Source organism: Argopecten irradians, chromosome 2, assembly GCF_041381155.1.
Source record: "Argopecten irradians isolate NY chromosome 2, Ai_NY, whole genome shotgun sequence".
Classification (NCBI taxonomy): Eukaryota; Metazoa; Mollusca; class Bivalvia; order Pectinida; family Pectinidae; genus Argopecten; species Argopecten irradians.
In genome coordinates, this window is record NC_091135.1 from 71,043,940 (window position 1) to 71,065,352 (window position 21,413).

The window sequence follows — 21,413 nt, forward strand, 5'->3', positions numbered from 1 at the left end:
TATATATCCTGATAATTACTTACCTTTCCCTTTGATTTTCAGTTTTATCTCAATCGCATCAGTTTGATTGCAGTGAAGTATATAATAATAAAGGGACAGACATTATAATTCCTGATAGTAACGATGCAAGGGACGTAACTCTTTTGACCTTATATGTAATGTTAACAATCTTAGCATGTTCTGATTTTCCGGCAGAATGTTATCGCATTAAATATAAATATAGTTTTGAGAATTTTATTTCATCAACAGTACGACTTACTCTAGTATAGGCATTTTGATAAGAAATTGAGCATATGTAATGCATTTTTCACTGAAATATTTGGTTTTAAGATGAAAATATGGGTTTTTTCACCCGAGTGAAAATATCAGGATCAGTTTTGATATTTTCACTCAATAATGACCGATCAGAATAAAGAATTTATGTTAAAAATATCGTTTTGACGGAAACACCATTTTTGAAGGATCAAAAAATATTTCGTGCATCTTTCCACTTGTTTTACTTATTGGGTCATGAACATTTTGCATTAAATTATTTTATGTCATTTTCATCCCATGTGTGGTACTAAATTAGTAAGTGGTAAATTCTTAATGGGGGAATATGGTCGGTTACCCACGCTGATAAACGGTTTAGACACTCGTACCGAGTTTCCGAGGGTGCATATGAAAATGTACACTAGTTTCAATAAGCCTAGTCTATACCTAGATTAGAGACTTAGAAAAATGTAATAAAGACAGTATTCTTTGTTTCTTGATGAACTACAGTTATATTTCATCTCGTGAGGTGGAAACTTTGGTAGTTTTATATCCCAGTAGAGGCCTAATGACAAACAAGTAGGAGAGAGGCCTAATGACAACAGGTATTGTATGATTTTGTCAGTGTATGTAGAATCTAGTAAATAGCACAAACACAACTGGTACAAGTAGGAGAGAGGCCTAATGACTACAGTGTATTTTGTCAGTGTATGTAGAATCTAGTAAATAGCACAAACACAACTGGTACAAGTAGGAGAGAGGCCTAATGACTACAGGTATGGTATGATTTTGTCAGTGTATGTAGAATCTAGTATTGTATGATTTTGTCAGTGTATGTAGAATCTAGTATGGTATGATTTTGTCACAGTGTATGTAGAATCTAGAAATAGCACAAACACAACTGGTACAAGTAGGAGAGAGGCCTAATGACAACAGGTATTGTATGATTTTGTCAGTGTATGTAGAATCTAGTATTGTATGATTTTGTCAGTGTATGTAGAATCTAGTATTGTATGATTATGTCAGTGTATGTAGAATCTAGTATTGTATGATTTTGTCAGTGTATGTAGAATCTAGTATGGTATGATTTTGTCACAGTGTGTGTAGAATCTGGTATGGTATGATTTTGTCAGTGTATGTAGAATCTAGTATGGTATGATTTTGTCACAGTGTGTGTAGAATTTGGTATGGTATGATTTTGTCAGTGTATGTAGAATCTGGTATGGTATGATTTTGTCACAGTGTATGTAGAATCTGGTATGGTATGATTTTGTCACAGTGTATGTAGAATCTAGTATGGTATGATTTTTTCACAGTGTATGTAGAATCTAGTATTGTATGATTTTGTCAGTGTATGTAGAATCTGGTATGGTATGATTTTGTCACAGCGTATGTAGAATCTAGTATGGTATGGTTTTGTCGGTATATGTAGAATCTAGTATGGTATGATTTTGTCAGTGTATGTAGAATCTAGTATTGTATGATTTTGTCAGTGTATGTAGAATCTAGTAAATAGCACAAACACAACAGGTACATGTTATAAGTAACTTTATTGCTTAGCAATATGGACACATAAACATTATAAGGATGTAAACAGCCGGTTATATTGGTTCTCTGGCAGTTATATAAATAGTAACACAAAGGTCAATAGGTCAACCATTTTGACTTCAAGAATATCAAGGGAGAAATAGCATTTCTTTTCTTTCCAGAAATGTTTTTTGGTAAAGAATGCTAACTTATCATATTTGGCCGATATTTTTGGTATCAATGCTGGTATTTTTTTTAATGTTATTTGTAACTTTGAACAATGATGAATATGAAATATATGGACGTTTATGTATAAAACAAATTTTCCCTTGATCAGATGTGTCAGTGATGATGTTTGTAGCCAGACCGGGATGTTTACTGGTTGATACTGTAGTATATAAGGCAACGTTTTAAATAAAGGCACTTTCTAGTACATGGACAGTGTTAAACGGACCCACTACTGATATACAGCTATAGTAGTGGTCCTGCTCTCAAATAACTTTGTAACTCACCATCAGATCGAGTATCTATTATTTGTCGTTAAGCTTAAATATTAAAATATATAATTTCCATATGTACAAAAAGCATATCATGATACCAAGGTATCAACTTCTCACACCACAGTTCACTCTAATTGTACTGATTCTATTTGATCTGAAGCAGTTTCTATTTATTTCAATTTGCAGGTATACAACATCTGAGCAGAACTACAATAGTATTTTGCTGTAGCCTTCGATGGTAATCAGCCATATAAATTTGTACACTGAACTGGTTTTGAATGGACAATAGTACTCTATATCCTGTTGTATTAGATCCTCCTTGGTTCCTGGTACGTAGAACAGTGAAGAATTGACGATATCATGTTAAATATTAGGATTTCAAAGCAAATGAACATTATGGTTTGTTTAGATCTTGTCAGTGTTCATAGAACAGAATAACAAACAACAAATAGATGATATAATTGACAAATGAGTAAGAGTAGAACCGTGCTGATAACACAATAAATATCTCAATAAATTATTTGGTCGAATCATCTGAAAGATTGTTATGATAAATATGAAAAGAATTAAATCAAGGCAAATGGTTAATTTTGTAATTCATACTTTTTTTACCTATATACAAGTGTCAGCTTTAAAACCAAAACATTTGTCAATTTCAATATGTAAGAAATATCAAGTTTATAATTACTTAAGTTCAATGCTTCACACAAAAGTTTCCCCTAAACATGTTTATAGTGGTGTAACACCACTTAAAATGTTCTCTTTACCTAATTTCAGTAACTATTTTCATCAACAGAGCTTAACTTATCTAAGTTTTTTACCTCTTTTTTTTTTTAATAAATAAATTTACAATTTGATCTTTTCAAAAAATGCAAATTCATTGACTGGTTTACATCAATATCAATATCCAATTAAAACATCTTGAAACAAAACACATTTAAAAAGTAAAATAACAGAATCACAAACTTAATAAAAGAATCAGCACTTTGTTGTGGAAATGAGATCGAAGGGGAGAAGAATGCATTGCCTCCCCTTAAACACTTTTCTAGTTGACAACAATCTGTAAGAGTTATTTCCCTTCAGGCACACTTCACCTCACTATGGTTTAACTGCTTAGTTTCTACCATCATTTGAAACATTGGACGGTTCTCCCTCTTTAACAGATAAATTTAATTTTCATCTGTGATGTGGAAAAAGTATACCAAATTTTGAACAACAAGTATGATCATGGCATAAAATAACGAGTGATATTGTATACATGCTGATGCTATAAGGAGGCGGCCTGAGATATCACATGTTTTAATTCGTACACAGCGTGAGACACATCTGTGACTCGGTCCACCATGTCCTGAACAGCTGGTACAGAAGGGTACTGAAGGGCAGCAGTCTTAGTTGTAGTCACTGCTGCCTTCAGACAGTTACATAAGTGATTCGCACAGTGCATGATCTTGTTTTTGATCTCATTATTAATGAGATTTTTGTGAAGACTGTCACCAATGTAGACAAGTTTGTGAGCTGACACAACCACAAACTTGCTGTGTGAGATGAACACTTTTGGTCCTTGGCATTTTTCTATACAAGCAAAGAAAGCATCAACAGCGTTCATTAGAAGTGTTGAATGTGTTTCCAACTGTCCAGAGTAGAAGAATAGCACCTGTTTATCATTGGGGTCAAGCTTAATGGTGGGTGTGACTGTCTGGGTCATTTTCGGACTTTCGTATCGTATATTTACAGGTCCCATCACTTTCTCGGAATCTGACTGTCCTAACTCCTGACTAGTCGGTATTATATCCCCTGTGGATCTAGGGTCTGTATTTGACGACGATTTAGCAGGTAAACTAAGATCGCGTTCAGGCATTTCATGAACATCACCTCTTATTTCTGAACTATTTTTTCGTTTCATCTGCTCATCTACATCCCTTGCCTCTAGATGAACATAATCATATTCTTCTACAAGGTCCTTCTCCTTGTTTTCAAGCTGTTTATTCTTTAATTCCATTGAAAGTCGCTTGAATTCAGCAGAATATCTACGGAAATCGTCAGAATTTCGCTGGAATTCACCCGACATGCGTTTATCTCCTTCGACTAAGGTTTTCTTGTCTGCTGGCGTTGGGGGTAGCGGCCTCTCCTTTGGAGGGGGAGGAGGCAGGGGTCTGTGTTGTAGACTCCCAGGCTTCCCTGCATTACCAGGCTTAGGTGGCAACTGAGGCTTCGGCTGAAGTGGAGGTTTGGATTCAGCGGAACATGTCTCCACTGAGCTGGACGAGCTGGATTCAGGTATATATCCAGGAATATCAGATGCCCGCTTGAAAAGTAAAGGTGAATTTCCATGAATTAAAGACACAAGCTTCCTCACATCAACAGTTAAGTCCTTAGATACAGAGGCGATTGTGCCCAGATCATCATTTTTGGAGGCGTCCTCTGTGACAAGTGTGGCCAGCTGCCAGTTACTGTCCTCCAGATTTTTCAGACAGGCCTTGACCTGCACCAGTGTCTGTTGTAAAGGGTGAAGGTGTCTGTGCAGTTTATTAATGAGCTTACTATCTGGAAGTCTGGCAGAATTCGCCAACGTGCCTTGTGCAAATGCAAGAAACTCATCCAGTGAGTTTTTCACACCATTGGAAGCTAGTTTGATGGCATAGATATTTGGCTCAAGGTTACTTTTGGTTCTCCAGACGCTGCTGACGAAGCTCGACAGTTTTGTTGTAGCCCGTTGAACATCTTGTTGCAGTTTAACCATAAGATCCATAGCAGCATCCAAATCTAATGGTAACTCATCATAAATCGGGATATCAGAACTCCTAGAATCAACACTGCATATCGAAAGGCGCTTGTCGTCCATTCCATCCGACGACTCGGACTTGGATGACAACATGGAGTCACGCGTTACCTGAGGTGGGATATCATACACACCCGTCGGGTCGACCTTAAGACTCATATCACTGAGGAGAGAGCGGGTCCCCTCCAGCATGCCAGTATCCGCTTTTGTTTGAAACGGTATTTTACTCCTGACTGGAGCGTTACTAGGTGGAACATCATACACATCATCTATATCATGTTCCTTGGGATTGGGTTTATCACAGAAACTGTTTTTAGAGGTATCATAGACATTTCGTGGCTTTTGACGCTCTAATGTTCGTTCCGTATCTGTAGCACTAATTGACTTAGGTGTATCGTAATCTGTACGTGGCACATCATAGTCTTGCTGATCAGCAGGCTCGGCCATAGTTCGTACTTTTGGTGGCGAGTCATATAAATCAAGCCCTGAATCAGCGGACGGTTGTTTGTTATGATTCAGTGAGGTGTGTCGCCCTTCTTGGTGAGAGGGTGGCACATCGTAGAAGTCCTGTGGTGAAATATCCATACTAGATCTGGCCGAATCACACATGCTTGCAGGGTTAGAGTTGTGGTTGTTACTTTTGTTTGAAAAGTTACTACTGCTGTATGTCATTGTGGACTCGTTTGACAGATGTGAGAGATTAGACAGAATGCTGGACCGGTTAGACGAAGGCGCGGGGACATCGTACATTTCCCCACCACTAGGGGGCACATCATACATAGAATCCTGTGGAGAACTGTAAGACTTGTGTGTTGGTGGAGTATCGTATACTGACTGATCAAAACTGGATGTATTTAATCCAGACTCATTCCTGACACTAGGTGGAGTGTCATAGTTTGTTTGGTCGTTAAAAGAATGATTAAAAGATGAATCGTTTGCATTCCTAGTCGGTGGTACATCGTAGTCCATCGTGTTTGTAGGTCTGATGTTATCTGACGTTCTCCGAGGCAATGTGGTCTGCAATGAGAGAGAAGAGAGTATTAGAACCATAAGGAGACATGTAACTGTAATCGGCTGATAGGACAAATTTATGTGAGAGAAAAAAAAACAGATTAAAAACACCATCCAGACAGACACATGCATCTTTGTTTTGTATTTTCTTTTAAGCTCCTGAGTAACAAAGAAAAGCTAATTCATGTTACGCAATCGGCCGGCAGCCAAACAAGAGCCAGTTGGGATAATAAATTCTATAGGAAATTCAATTATTAATTTAGGCACCCTTATTCTGTCTGGTGGGCTCAAATAAAATTCAACTTTGGTAAATGATTTAGACTTTATTGAAGACCAATGTACCAAGTTGCAGACATGAGTTTTGACAAAAACCATTCAGAGTACATGGATTTATATTGTACTCCATATAGTATATAAGAAGAAATTCCTGAGATATTATCTTTTCTGTTGTATCTGTGATTTGTTCCTTCTATTGATACAAAGTTATCCCTGCTAGATTTACCTTCATTAATTACCCCACAAAATCAGAATCATGAACCTGTAGTTCAATACTGACCTTTTAAATTTTGAATTAGGGGGAGATAATTTTGTATTAGATTAGTGTATATATCAGTACTGGGTTAATTTCCAGCATTACTTTGTCACATTAGAGAAGGATTGTGATATAAATTTAAATGAGATATTTTCATTCAGATCTGTTTCTTTTGATTTTGAAATATGAAATAAATGAATTTTTCATAGTGAGTTAGCTGGTGGACATTTTAGAATGATTGACCTTGATCAAAACAATTTATTGATACAATCAGTCTCTGTTTTATTGAGAAATCAACGTAACTTGGATTGTTATCAATATAACACATTCGCTCAAAAACATCGCCATCATAACACATCTCGAAATTTGTGGACATCTACTACATTGTCAAACACCATTCTACTGGCCATCTGTCTATAACAGCCAAATGATAGCCAACTTTTAATGACAAAATATTAATTGGACAATGGAACTGCTTCACATTCTCTGTTGAGTGGAGTCATCAATATCCATTGCATTCTATTATCGTTATTATGAATATTGACAAAGAAAGTCTCTAATACCGTATCACTCTAATACAGTTGGGCTGTACCCGGAGTCAAATGTCAAAACACATGTAATTTGATCAGGGAAGAAAGCTAATGCAATTCTTCTTTATTTACACACAAAGACAAAATCTTTAGATGTTTTTAATAAATCTATCGATATGACTTTGAAAATCTGAACTTTTTAATAAATTAGTAACTTATATTACTTTTGCTATAGTCTATCAGTATCTAAAAACAATATTTTGATTTACAGAAATACCTGATGTATTCATGTGGTTTGAAAGTTAACTCATACATGTATAAGTGAAGGTAAAGATCACAGATCCAAAACTAAGACATTTGATAACAACTGTCCAAATACAAACAACTTTATATATAAAAGGTAGAGACTTTATTACTGATGTGTAAATGTCCAAATACAAACAACTTTATATATAAAAGGTAGAGACTTTATTACTGATGTGTAAATGTCCAAATACAAACAACTTTATATATAAAAGGTAGAGACTTTATTACTGATGTGTAAATGTCCAAATACAAACAACTTTATATATAAAAGGTAGAGACTTTATTACTGATGTGTAAATGTCCAAATACAAACAACTTTATATACAAGAGATCCCAGAGGGATCTTGGCGCCCACCAAAGAACGATCTATGTCTGACATTTGAAAGAGGGATCTTTTCCCTGCTTTTCAAACTTTTACTACATACTATATATGAACCTTGAGAAAGATCCTTTCAGTACTTTCTGAGATATGTAGCAGTAACAAACTTCAATTATCAAAATTCAAGATGGCTACCTGTCGATCATCTTGCTGACCGATCTGTCCCAAAATGCAATATGCACAACTAGGGTCGTAGGGGAACCTACATATGAAATTTGAGAAAGATTCCTTCAGTACTTTCTGGGAAATAGTGTTAACAAACTTTAACTATCAAAATCCAAGATGGCCGTCAGTCGGTCGGCCATCTTGTTGACTGATTGGTCCCAAAATGCAATATGCACAACTAGGGCCTAGGAGAACCAAGATATGAAATTTGAGAAAGATCCCTTCAAAACTTTCTGAGAAATAGCGGTAACAAACTTTAACTATCAAAATCCAAGATGGCCGCCAGTCGGCCATCTTGTTGACCAATTGGTCCCAAAATGCAATATGCACAACTAGGGCCCTAGGAGAACCAACATATGAAATTTGAGAAAGATCCCTTCAAAACTTTCTGAGAAATAGCGGTAACAAACTTTAACTATCAAAATCCAAGATGGCCGCCAGTCGGCCATCTTGTTGAGCAATTGGTCCCAAAATGCAATATGCACAACTAAGGCCCTAGGGGAACCTACATGTGAAATTTGAGAAAGATCCCTTAAGTACTTTCTGAGAAATAGCGGTAACAAACTTTAACTATCAAAATCCAAGATGGCCGCCAGTCGGCCATCTTGTTGACCGATTGGTCCCAAAATGCAATATGCACAACTAGGGCCCTAGGGGAACCTACATGTGAAATTTGAGAAAGATCCCTTCAAAACTTTCTGAGAAATAGCGGTAACAAACTTTAACTATCAAAATCCAAGATGGCCGCCAGTCGGCCATCTTGTTGACCGATTGGTCCCAAAATGCAATATGCACAACTAGGGCCCTAGGGGAACCTACATGTGAAATTTGAGAAAGATCCCTTGTGTACTTTCTGAGAAATAGCGGTAACAAGAATTGTTAACGGACGGACGGACGGACGGACGGACGGACGGACGGACGGACGGACGACGGACGGACGGACGGACGACGGACCACGGACGAAAGGCAATTTGAATAGCCCACCATCTGATGATGGTGGGCTAATAAAAGGTAGAGACTTTATTACTGATGTGTAAATGTCCAAATACAAACAACTTTATATATAAAAGGTAGAGACTTTATTACTGATGTGTAAATGTCCAAATACAAACAACTTTATATATAAAAGGTAGAGACTTTATTACTGATGTGTAAATGTCCAAATACAAACAACTTTATATATAAAAGGTAGAGACTTTATTACTGATGTGTAAATGTCTAAATACAAACAACTTTATATATAAAAGGTAGAGACTTTATTACTGATGTGTAAATGTCCAAATACAAACAACTTTATATATAAAAGGTAGAGACTTTATTACTGATGTGTAAATGTCTAAATACAAACAACTTTATATATAAAAGGTAGAGACTTTATTACTGATGTGTAAATGTCTAAATACAAACAACTTTATATATAAAAGGTAGAGACTTTATTACTGATGTGTAAAACTTGAGCCTCTGACCAAGGTCATTATTATAGAACAGTATGATAACTGCTAACACCAAAGATTTAGCTGATATTGCCAGAAGTGGATGATAAACCAATAATCTGTACACAATTCACTGCCAATAACACTATAACAACTTTATGACAAATCTTGTGATTCACACACAATTTGTCAGAGCCAATATTGATTTTCGGCTTCACTTAAAAGCTACAGAGTTCTCTAAGACGGAACCATTATCCTCTTGTACCATAGATTGGTCCTCCTGGAGCGGACCATAGGGAAGGTTTTAGTACCAGGATCCGTATCCAGCTAACACAGCTGATCTTTCACCCTGGGTATGACTAATCAAAGCCTTCTTTAGCCAGTAAACAAGACAAACATAATTAGTGTGACAATTTCAGGTCGGGAATTTGTATTGTTATCATGGTCGTAGTTTTACATGAGTATGAGAATTGTATAGTGTGCTACTCAAAGTTTCCTTCATTCGATGTAGACAGTGAATTGGCCATTGAAATGGCTGACATAATTCAGTCCAGGTAATCCTGGGTAATATAACTATACAGTTCTGGAACTACTTGACATAACTACCCACAGCTGTAGATGAAATAAAGATTGAGTCATTTAAACCAAATTATGAGGATAAATACTGTTGATCACAATAGCCCTGTGGAGTGGTAATTCTCTGATTTACAGTGGTGAACAGGGTTAAAGATCAAACTGATTACTGTCAGTACAGGTAAATAGTACATACCAGGGAATTATAGTAGATACCCCCTGTGAATTAAGTGAGAGATTCTCAGCTTTATAGAAATCTACAGAGAAAACGAAAATTGGATTGTCATGATGACAATAATGCAGTCTATAAAACTTTGAGGCTCACTATGGAAACTTTCAATCTTCAAATTCTAAATCTGATGAACTACAAAACAAATCAATTAAATATGTGGTTTTGCATGTAGGATTTACAAATTGCATACTGCCTGTATTGCATGATCATATGGGATAATTTGTTTTTCTATTCCTCAATCATTCTTGAGAGCCTTTTGAATTATTCCTTAATAGTAAAAAGCCCCTCTGATAGCATACATCCAACTCTACAACATCTGTCTATGTATGTATACTCCTGATCAAAACATGTGAAGGGACTAGTATATGACTAGGAGAAATATGACGAGAAATAGTCATCACATGTCCAAAAGCTATTTTATTGACAGTAAAGGTCACAGAAATTTCTGAATTAATGAGTTAAAAGGCCTGCTTCAGGAATGCAATCAACTCTACTCCACAACCTTATACAATTAATGATATAGATAAGTGTACAAAGATATATGAAAAGATATGTGTGATTTAATTGAATGCTGTATGATATCAGACACCATCCGATACATGTCATGATGTGTGTGTGGCAGGGCAGAATACCTTGTATGGGGTTAATGTTTGTGGGGGGCTAGTGGGACAAAGTCGACCAAGACACACACTATTGTCAAATTAAATGGGGTTGATGATTATCAGAGATCCCCTAATACAGGTGATAATTAGACACATTAGCAGGTTTTAAAACAATATCTTCTGATCACCTAAACCCTCTATAGACTGAGTGTGAGCAGGAATAAGCAACATACAACGTCTGTAATACTATTATTGTTACTGGACATCCTCAAAATAATCATACTACTTTCAGCATTAGCAGCAGAATAAAATGATCAAAAGAAAAGAAAGAAAGAAAGAAATGGTTTATAATACAAAATCCCAAGTGGACAGTGATGTTAAATTGTAGCCTAATGTCCCTAACATATAGCTATAATGTTTAACCCACAATATGACACCTGGTCAATCCATGACGTCATATTTAAATATGTAAAGATGAGTCTGACCAATCAAATCTGAGAACTGACAACATAATGATAAAACAAATTAGCTGTCACAAGGTTTACCAGCAGTGTCATTACTTTTACAAAACATGTTAACCTGACATTTGATAATGTGGTAATTAGCAATGGTAATTAACAGGTTATTAATTTTCATGTAAGACAGAAAATAGTTCACTTAAAGAGACAATTAAGTGAGGCTAATTCTGTCATATAACCACGAGGCAAACTATGGCATAAACATGTTTTTCTACATTCCTTATGAAACTTGTAACAAAAAAATATTGACAAATTCCGTGTCATTGTTAAGTATTTTAATCGAAACCATTGAGTAAGCAAGGGCCAGGGTTCTAAATACAAGACGTCCGACCACAATGCGTAATGGCGGACATAGAGGGAGTTTGAACACTTCACACACATTTCACCACCATGGACATTTTTGGCATATTACAGTAAAACCGACTGATCTAATTTTAATAAGAACTGGTTTATTTCCGATATATGTACACATGTTGATGTTCTCCTGGACTGAATTGTGCCTTTAAGATGTGAAACGTGTAAGTTACTATATATTGACAAGGAATTATCATCAGTAAATGAATTGGCACTATTAGTAAACAAGTCATCTATAAACAAGGAAAGCAGATAATGAAGATGATATTTTTACAAACTTATTCATCTTAGTCTCACAAGTCTATCAGAACGATCAGCTTTGATGAATAACACATCAGGCGATTCTAATTATAGCGTCTGCGTGAGCACGCAGCAGAGAAGTACCTCTATCCCTGATTTATAAACATAATATCTAAGTTAAGGTCGTATCTGCCATCTTCTGTCACTCCTTAATGGTTAATTCAATCTTTTATCCTTAGATCCTTATGTTATTTGGTACAATACTAAAACAAATAACAAACATTTTATGACATTTTACAGATCTCAGGCTCATAAACGGAATATAGCCCTCTCCACAAGGAATGTGGTTTAGAGTTAAAGGATTGTATTTATGAAGTGTTGACTGTTTGGGATTCTAGATTTTCATTATTTTACTGATTCAGATAACATAAAGACTGCTGGGAATTCTTCCTAAAACGATTAACTTATTCCTATCACCTGGGAAATCATAAAATCCTATTTCATATCATTATTTTGTCAAAACACAAAATCCTTCAAAATTTTCTTTTAATGATGTCGTAAGCCAGACTAAGCCATGAATAAATGAAATTATTTCTCCTAATAAATGGTAAAGTATCTCCTAAAAAGTCACAAATCCCACGAAAAAAATGTTGATAGCTGCAACCACACAAAAATATTCTATTGTACATAGATACAATGATTAATTTCTTTTTGTTTTTTCAATGATTTCAACAATGGAATGGGTGTCAAGGCACTGATACATTTAAACCTGTCTATAAAGTCCACCTAAGGGTCAAAAGTGGTCTCTACAGCTAGGTCCTTTATACAGAGGTGGTTACTTAGCTAGGTCTGTTGGTTTAAAAATTTTGTGCCAGGCCACTGTGATCTGACAAAATTTCAATCTCACTGCAGGTGGAACCCAACAATAATTTGGAAGTCAGCAGAAGAAATGCAGACATAGATGACATATTCTGTCTAACTATTTGTGGCAGTAGGTAACTAGAGGTCGTGACCTTGGTAAGGTCAAGGTGTATATTGGTCATTCCTTACCATCTCCATCAGAAGAGATAAAGGATAGAAAACACATAAAAACACCCACAAAGAACCACACATCCTTTACAGATAAAGTCGACTTCCATAGATACCTACATATCTACACCTCAGGAAGTCTCCCACAGAGATCTCTGTAAGGGCCAGTAACTCAGCTTCCATCCCTGTCGTCTACATTCAAAAACAATCAGTTAACTGTCATCTGATTGGCTGTTTGCGAGTCTGATTGAGTAAACTGGTATCTGATTGGTTGTTTCCCTAGGTGATGTTAGTCACAAAGTGCAGACCTTGATTTTATCTGTACAGTACATAGAAACAATCCCCAGGACAAGATAGTGCTACATATCTCCAAACTGAAGCTAATACCTGTAGCTATAATGATAAACCGTTTTTTTCTGCCAGCAGGTATATCCATCATTGAAATAAACCACTCCAATTATACAATTTCTGCACTGTATTCCGTTTTAAGCATCCCCCCTATGATGTAAAAGACAGATCAAACATGCATGAAATTAGACTTCAAACGAAACATATTCATGTAATATTTTGGTGCTCAGCGCAACCCATCGTAACCCATGGTATGGGACTATTATTTGCTGATGGAAAAATTGATAGGGAAAAAATCTAGTAACTAAAAACAAATAGAAGTGATTAAAAGTCCTTTGAGCTTATAGCTGTTGTCATTAGGGAGATAGATATAGACCAGAGATAAGCCGGTGGTCCATTACCTGGGTAAGACTATTAAATCCCTGGGTGGAAGGAGTGGAACTGGGAGATTTGTTAAGCTGGATGAAAAAGGCCAAGTCATATTAAATCTATGTTACATAAATTTTATGGCTATAAAGGCCTAGGTCATCCAGTATGAAATCTATATAACACAGATCTCAAGGCTAATTAGGTCAGGGTTTTGTGAGAATTTAGACAGCATCCAAGGTAAATCAGAAACATCTTAAGATTCCATTCATCTCTTTCAGAATCTGTTGTACCTGATCTTAGTTTAATTCATTAGGTTAAGCTGTATAACTCTTCAGGTCATAAAGGTTTGTATTTGTTAAAATTAGTGTTAGAATAGAAATGGAGTTCAAATCAATCTTAAAATAATATTAATACAGAAGAGTAAAAATGACCACAGAGCTATTGGTAATCTACCAGAGTAAGGGGAGATATTCTAGTATCAGATTTGAGCTGAGAAAAAAGGTATACTACATCAAGTTAATGTTATTGTCTTAATGCTAGAGAAGTATGGTCAAGGTTTACCACAAAGGCCCTGGCTGACACATAAATAGCTACATGGAGTACATGATGTTTAGGTCTTTGCAATATATGATCTTTAATCCAATCAGGAAGACAGCTTTATGACAGGGGATTCATACAATACCCCAAAATGGTCCGACAGAGAAAGTGGTATAAATATGGTTCCTATATCTGATATATGTACATGATGAACACCTGTGACGATAGATAGTTATAGTTAGCAAGGGAGCCGGATGTTATAGAATACAATGTCTTCCTGAAATATAACCAAAGTACAAATTGTGTACTCTAATCGCCTTACACCCCCTATATACAAAGTAAGGTGGGATTCTGGAGCAGTATAAAGGCCATGTTTGTTTATACTTCTCTCCCACAAAGAATGGCCAGGAATTCTGGGGAAGCACTTTAGTAGATTCAATGTACTTTGATCTCAGTTTCTCATATCTATATACTTCATTAATAATGAAATTTCTGCTAAACACCTTAGTGCCTGGCATGGATCACATTTTATTGTTATTGTGAGCTTTTAAAACTAGGGGAAACAATCTTGTAGGATGATAGGGGAGATAATCCTGTAGTGTGATGGAAAAATATTATTTTAGTGTGATAGGGGAGATAATCTTGTGGTGTGATAGGGGAGATAATCTTGTGGTGTGATAGGGGAGATAATCTTGTTATAAGACTAAGCTAGGTGACACTTTTCTAACTTCTATCTATAGGGGAAGATAATTGTGCAATAACATCAAATAGACTGATTTTGAATTATCAAAACTCCCTTTGAGACTGTATTACAGTAAATATGTAACAAAAACTATTTCCACTCTCATAAAACCTGACAAGGTGTCGGATGAGGTGGCAAAGAGACACAACAAGTTGTCACTAATAGAGTCCAGGGGAAGGTTGTCCCATGACAGCAGGGGAAAAAGTGGTCAGTTTGCAGGTAATGATTGAAGACGTGTAATAAACCTCACACCAGTCACTAGGGTAAGGTATATATAGACCTACCGGGCAAACAAGTGATTCCAACGGTGTCAACAAATATATATATATAGACCTACCATACCAATATAAAGACGGACTTTCTGAGGGCTTGCTGGGGACACGATCGATTCCAAGTTCTCTTTTTTGTGTTAATTAGACACATGTATACACGATTAAACACCAATTGTTGTTCAAATGATGGGTATCATTTATGCTCTGTCTGCGGTGGAGCAACTTGATGTTTCTATCATATCACAGAATTAGTTCTTTCCTATATATACAGTGAATCTGGATAGGCTTCTAACCGTTTTCCAATCCTAAATTGTAGGCCGTTTATCAATATAAACTGGAATAAAACAGCCAGACAGAGCTTATAAGAGGAGTGTGGGCCAAGGTTGGGGTGTAGAGATATCAGTGTGAATTAAGTTAGAACAATGGATGATGTACAGGTTGTGGACTGGAACTCATGTACATATGCCATTCACACATAAAAGTCAAGGCTCACAGTCACAAACCACTGCAGTGTATCTCAGAATCCTCTCAAACATATCAAATATATGGCATGCCAGAATCCCATGGCATGTTAAAATCTACAGACAACAGATTTCAATTCCAAATACAATGCTTCTGAGAGAAATCTTAGCAATTTGCAACTAGGATTCAACACACCCCACAAGATCACCTTGAAAACGAACATCTGGAGTTAATTAAACTTCAATATGGTAATTAGCTAATCTGTTTTATTATCAATTAATGAAATTGAACATTTCACTATTCAGCAAACTTAAAATATTAAGATATTCTCCGTCTTTTTAAGTAAGTATATATATAACTCTACCATGTGTGAAACAGCTAGAATTCATCAATAGTCGTCTAACAGCCAATAACCACAGGGACTTGTAACGTAGGTTGTGAGAAAGTCTGCTGTGTATACATGTGTACTATATACTATATAAAAGGACAAGGGAACCAACAACTCGCTTGGAAGAGGTACACCTGCCTCTACAAAAGTCGCCCGTATTCCGTCAAACATGGATAAATATGTACATATTTAATACCAATATATTCTTAAATAAATTTTCGACATGGAAAACACAACTTCAAACACGAAATAACATATTAACATACCTTTATTTCACTATGAACGTGGAAAATGCAGTCAGATATCACCGATGTCGTTTTGCCTGTCCACTGAAATCTAGGTCAAAAGCACTCATACTCCCTTGTAACAAATTTTGTATGCATTCATTTCACTTTCTGGTGATATTTTCCCATTGCAAATACAAATAGGCTATATCTGATAACTCTTTCATTAATCCAATCCAAAAGCTAAGCGAGGAATCACACTTTTTTTATCCAGCACTCGACTCTTGTTCGTATAATCCGCCATATTGTAATTGATGATGGGTACCTTTTTGGTGTACTCGCCCTTACCCGATACTACACTGAAATTCTGTACTCAGACTCTGTATAAATTAAGTTTCACGGTTTAGGTTCTTAGAAGAACCTTTATTTGAGATGCATATATCATTAATTGAAGAATCTAACTTAAATGGAGACTCTAATGTTGTACTTGACCGTTACCACATTGATATTGTAGCTTTTAGTGTACAGACACCGGGTATATGGTGTTTCCAGTCCGGGTCCGGGTATGGGGTACACAATATCCACACAAACGTGTTTAACCTAGATTTCAGTGGACAGGCAAAACGACATCGGTGATATCTGACTGCATTTTCCACGTTCATAGTGAAATAAAGGTATGTTAATATATTATTTCGTGTTTGAAGTTGTGTTTTTCATGTCGAAAATTTATTTAAGAATATATTGGTATTAAATATGTACATATTTATCCATGTTTGACGGAATACGGGCGACTTTTGTAGAGGCAGGTGTACCTCTTCCAAGCGAGTCGTTGGTTCCCTTGTCCTTTTATATAGTATATAGTACACATGTATACACAGCAGACTTTCTCACAACCTACGTTACAAGTCCCTGTGTATATAGTACACATGTATACACAGCAGACTTTCTCACAACCTACGTTACAAGTCCCTGTGTATATAGTACACATGTATACACAGCAGACTTTCTCACAACCTACGTTACAAGTCCCTGTGTATATAGTACACATGTATACACAGCAGACTTTCTCACAACCTACGTTACAAGTCCCTGTGTATATAGTACACATGTATACACAGCAGACTTTCTCACAACCTACGTTACAAGTCCCTGTGTATATAAGTAACACATGTTACACAGCAGACTTTCTCACAACCTACGTTACAAGTCCCTGTGTATATAGTACACATGTATACACAGCAGACTTTCTCACAACCTACGTTACAAGTCCCTGTGTATATAGTACACATGTATACACAACAGACTTTCTCACAACCTACGTTACAAGTCCCTGTGTATATAGTACACATGTATACACAGCAGACTTTCTCACAACCTACGTTACAAGTCCCTGTGTATATAGTACACATGTATACACAGCAGACTTTCTCACAACCTACGTTACAAGTCCCTGTGTATATAGTACACATGTATACACAGCAGACTTTCTCACAACCTACGTTACAAGTCCCTGTAGTATATAGTACACATGTATACACAGCAGACTTTCTCACAACCTACGTTACAAGTCCCTGTGTATATAGTACACATGTATACACAGCTTTCTCACAACCTACGTTACAAGTCCCTGTGTAATGTACACATGTATACACAGCAGACTTTCTCACAACCTACGTTACAAGTCCCTGTGTATATAGTACACATGTATACACAGCAGACTTTCTCACAACCTACGTTACAAGTCCCTGTGTATATAGTACACATGTATACACAGCAGACTTTCTCACAACCTACGTTACAAGTCCCTGTGTATATAGTACACATGTATACACAGCAGACTTTCTCACAACCTACGTTACAAGTCCCTGTGTATATAGTACACATGTATACACAGCAGACTTTCTCACAACCTACGTTACAAGTCCCTGTGTATATAGTACACATGTATACACAGCAGACTTTCTCACAACCTACGTTACAAGTCCCTGTGTATATAGTACACATGTATACACAGCAGACTTTCTCACAACCTACGTTACAAGTCCCTGTGTATATAGTACACATGTATACACAGCAGACTTTCTCACAACCTACGTTACAAGTCCCTGTGTATATAGTACACATGTATACACAGCAGACTTTCTCACAACCTACGTTACAAGTCCCTGTGGCCAATAACAAATAACAATAATCAGTGAAATGTACAATCACCAGTTCAGCCCCTGGATTCAAATTTCCTGTTTTGTTGATATAGCCTAAGTTTTTAACCACTGTTACACGAAAAGCACATTTAGGTAATTAACAAGTCAATTAAAATGTTATATAGAACAGAAGTCAGTTTATAAAGAGATACACATGGTCTTCAAACGCTGCTCCACTTAGTTGTGGGAGATAATGGTAGTATATCAGGTAGGCTTCATTCTGAATCAAGGAAGCTCTGTCCACACTTCAAATAAACATGGTAACAGTGAAGCTGACAAGGAATTTAGGTATTACCTTTCATTAATTACAGTCAGACCTCAGACACATTCCATTTACTATATTGTCCATGGAAATACTACTTAATCCCAAAGTTTCTTGTAACTTACATTCTGTTTAATTATCAAGTCTGATATTTTCTAAAGGTAAGGATAGTAACCAAGGCCTGTACTTGGAATGTTGCTGAGAAAAGTGGCCATTTTTTTTTCTGAATTAAAAAAAAAGGCCTTTCTTAATACGTGTGTACTGTATTAATTTTGATAGACACCAGCGACAGTGTGAGAAAATCCTTGATCAGAAATGAAATTGACATTTTAGAACAACCTACTAGAGAAGTGATCCTTGGTGAAAGTAAGAATACAGATAACATTTACTTGTCTGACTGACAGAGAGTAAGATGGGGTGAATTACACATAGTGTGGGGGAGGAAAGACAAGCACAACCACCTGTAGACAGCATGGATGTAATGAGTTATGAATGATCGGTATGTATGTGTATGGAGGTACATACGGAATGGTTATAGGGATGGGGCAATACATCTGTGACTCTACTGAGATCAGGGTGTGCAAGGTTACAGGAAAAACAAGTTTAAAGCAGAGTTAGTTCCCCTTTAATTATTGATCTGTTGATTCCTAAACACTCAAGCTTACCATGTCGTAACCTATTTCTGCATTGATAGAAACTAGTTTTTCAATATTGAGTTTAACAAAGTTTGATGTAGGTTTTAGTACTATGGTAGTTCAGTACCATGGTAAGACAGAGTAGATTTGTGTGTTGTTCCAACAGAAGGACAAAGACACTGATAAAACTGAGATGAAATGACAGGGTATAACATCACAAATGTCAAAATACGCTACAGGACTTAGGCTTGAATATTGTTTGAGCCTTAAAATTTTAATATAATGTTACCAACCCAAACAGGACGGTCAGGTTTTAAAGGGCACTGCGTATAGCCAATCTGTCACAACACACCAAATATCACATTTATCAGGAGATCTTAATCAAGTCTGAAAGAAAATTAAATGGATATCTTCTATTATAAAAGGGAAGAAAAAAATGGGTCACAAAACAGTTGTCATCCAAGGTAGACTTTAACAAGATAAAGGCTGTAACAGAACACTAAACATGTCCTGTCTACCAAGTTAAAAGTCAGACGAGCTCTAGGTGACTGCTGGGTACAGGACTATAAAATACCTCCTGGAGATTCAGCTTTAAATCAAGTCCACTCATTTTTTACAGAAATTAATTTATTAGACCAATTTTTCACAAAAATTTTTTTAGACCAATTATTCTCTAGTTTATGTTTTTGTGTACTGGTTGTTTTGACAAATGATGGAGCTGAAAATCTTACAGCATATATTATAACTCAACTGTGACCTTACCAAACAGCTGTGTTAAAGTGTCGATGACCAGCTAGAAAGTTCACATAGAAGAACAAAAAATTGTATCTGAAGGGGCAGTAAGGATCACAATTTTATTGAATTTAACTGAAAACATGGATAATGTATACTATATAAGTACTATAAGGCCACCCATTTCATGGTAGCCAGGCATGAAAGTGAACCTTGTGTTATTTGGAATCCTCTCAGGTAAAATGTCAACAGTTGTTGATGTTTGTCGATGCTCTGCATTATTTATAGGGTAAAAAAGTAGAGAATATCTCAGATGTAAACAGGTAGAATTTTTATGTTTGCTGCATCTTCCATATCAATTACTGGTAATAGCAGTCTAGGTTTATATCCTGATCATAAATTAAAACAACATGATATACATGTACACCAGTCTGAAGTTTAGAGGTCATATCTCCTGTATTGAGAGGTCAAGCTGAAATAATACTACCTGTCTTCAACACTTCGTCTGGCACTGTATCATAGTGAGGACTCACCTGTGCCAAAAGGCTTACCTGGTAACCGGCCAAACATCAAAAGTCCACAGGTACAGGGGGCAACATCAAAAGTCTACATCTCCAGGTACAACATCAAACACCTGTAGTCCGACAAGTACAGGTGAACAAAGCCGACTTAACTTTACTGGTAATGGGTAAGGATACATCTACTGATGGAAGGACAGACAAAACCAGGAGAAAAAAAGGAGTCAAATATACTGAAGAAGAGGCTCTATTTGCCTGGTCATGCAGTTGTAAATGGAGCCACATCAAGCTGCACACATACATGTGGATATATGGGGATTCTTCTCTAATCAAATTAATGAAGTCTATAGTTCAAATTTGATTAGTATATATTGAGTTGGAAATATTAGTATAGATACAGAGCCTGACAGAGAAAGCCAAAACCAAAGATGTTCATGGAGAAAGCCAAAGATGTTCAAGGAGAAAGCCAAAGATGTTCATGGAGAAAGCCAAAGATGTTCATGGAGAAAGCCAAAGATGTTCATGGAGAAAGCCAAAGATCTTCATGGAGAAAGCCAAAGATGTTCATGGAGAAAGCCAAAGATGTTCATGGAGAAAGCCAAAGATGTTCATGGAGAAAGCCAAAGATGTTCATGGAGAAAGCAAAGATGTTCATGAGAAAGCAAAGAGTTCCAAAGATCTTCATGGAGAAAGCAAAGATTTCATGGAGAAAGCCAAAGATGTTCATGGAGAAAGCCAAAGATGTTCATGGAGAAAGCCAA

General features: G+C 36.3%; 1 protein-coding gene across 3 annotated transcripts in view; it reads right to left on the bottom strand.

Moving 5' to 3' along the window:
* Positions 1–1,783: 1,783 nt before the first annotated feature.
* Positions 1,784–21,413, bottom strand: part of LOC138316366 (breast cancer anti-estrogen resistance protein 1-like) — an 81,091-nt gene continuing 61,461 nt past the window's right edge. For all 3 annotated transcript variants that reach the window (XM_069258068.1, XM_069258067.1, XM_069258069.1), the window contains exon 3: positions 1,784–6,075. In XM_069258068.1, coding sequence (XP_069114169.1) covers positions 3,547–6,075 — 2,529 coding nt within the window. In that variant the 3' untranslated portion in view covers positions 1,784–3,546. The remainder of the gene's footprint in view (positions 6,076–21,413) is intronic.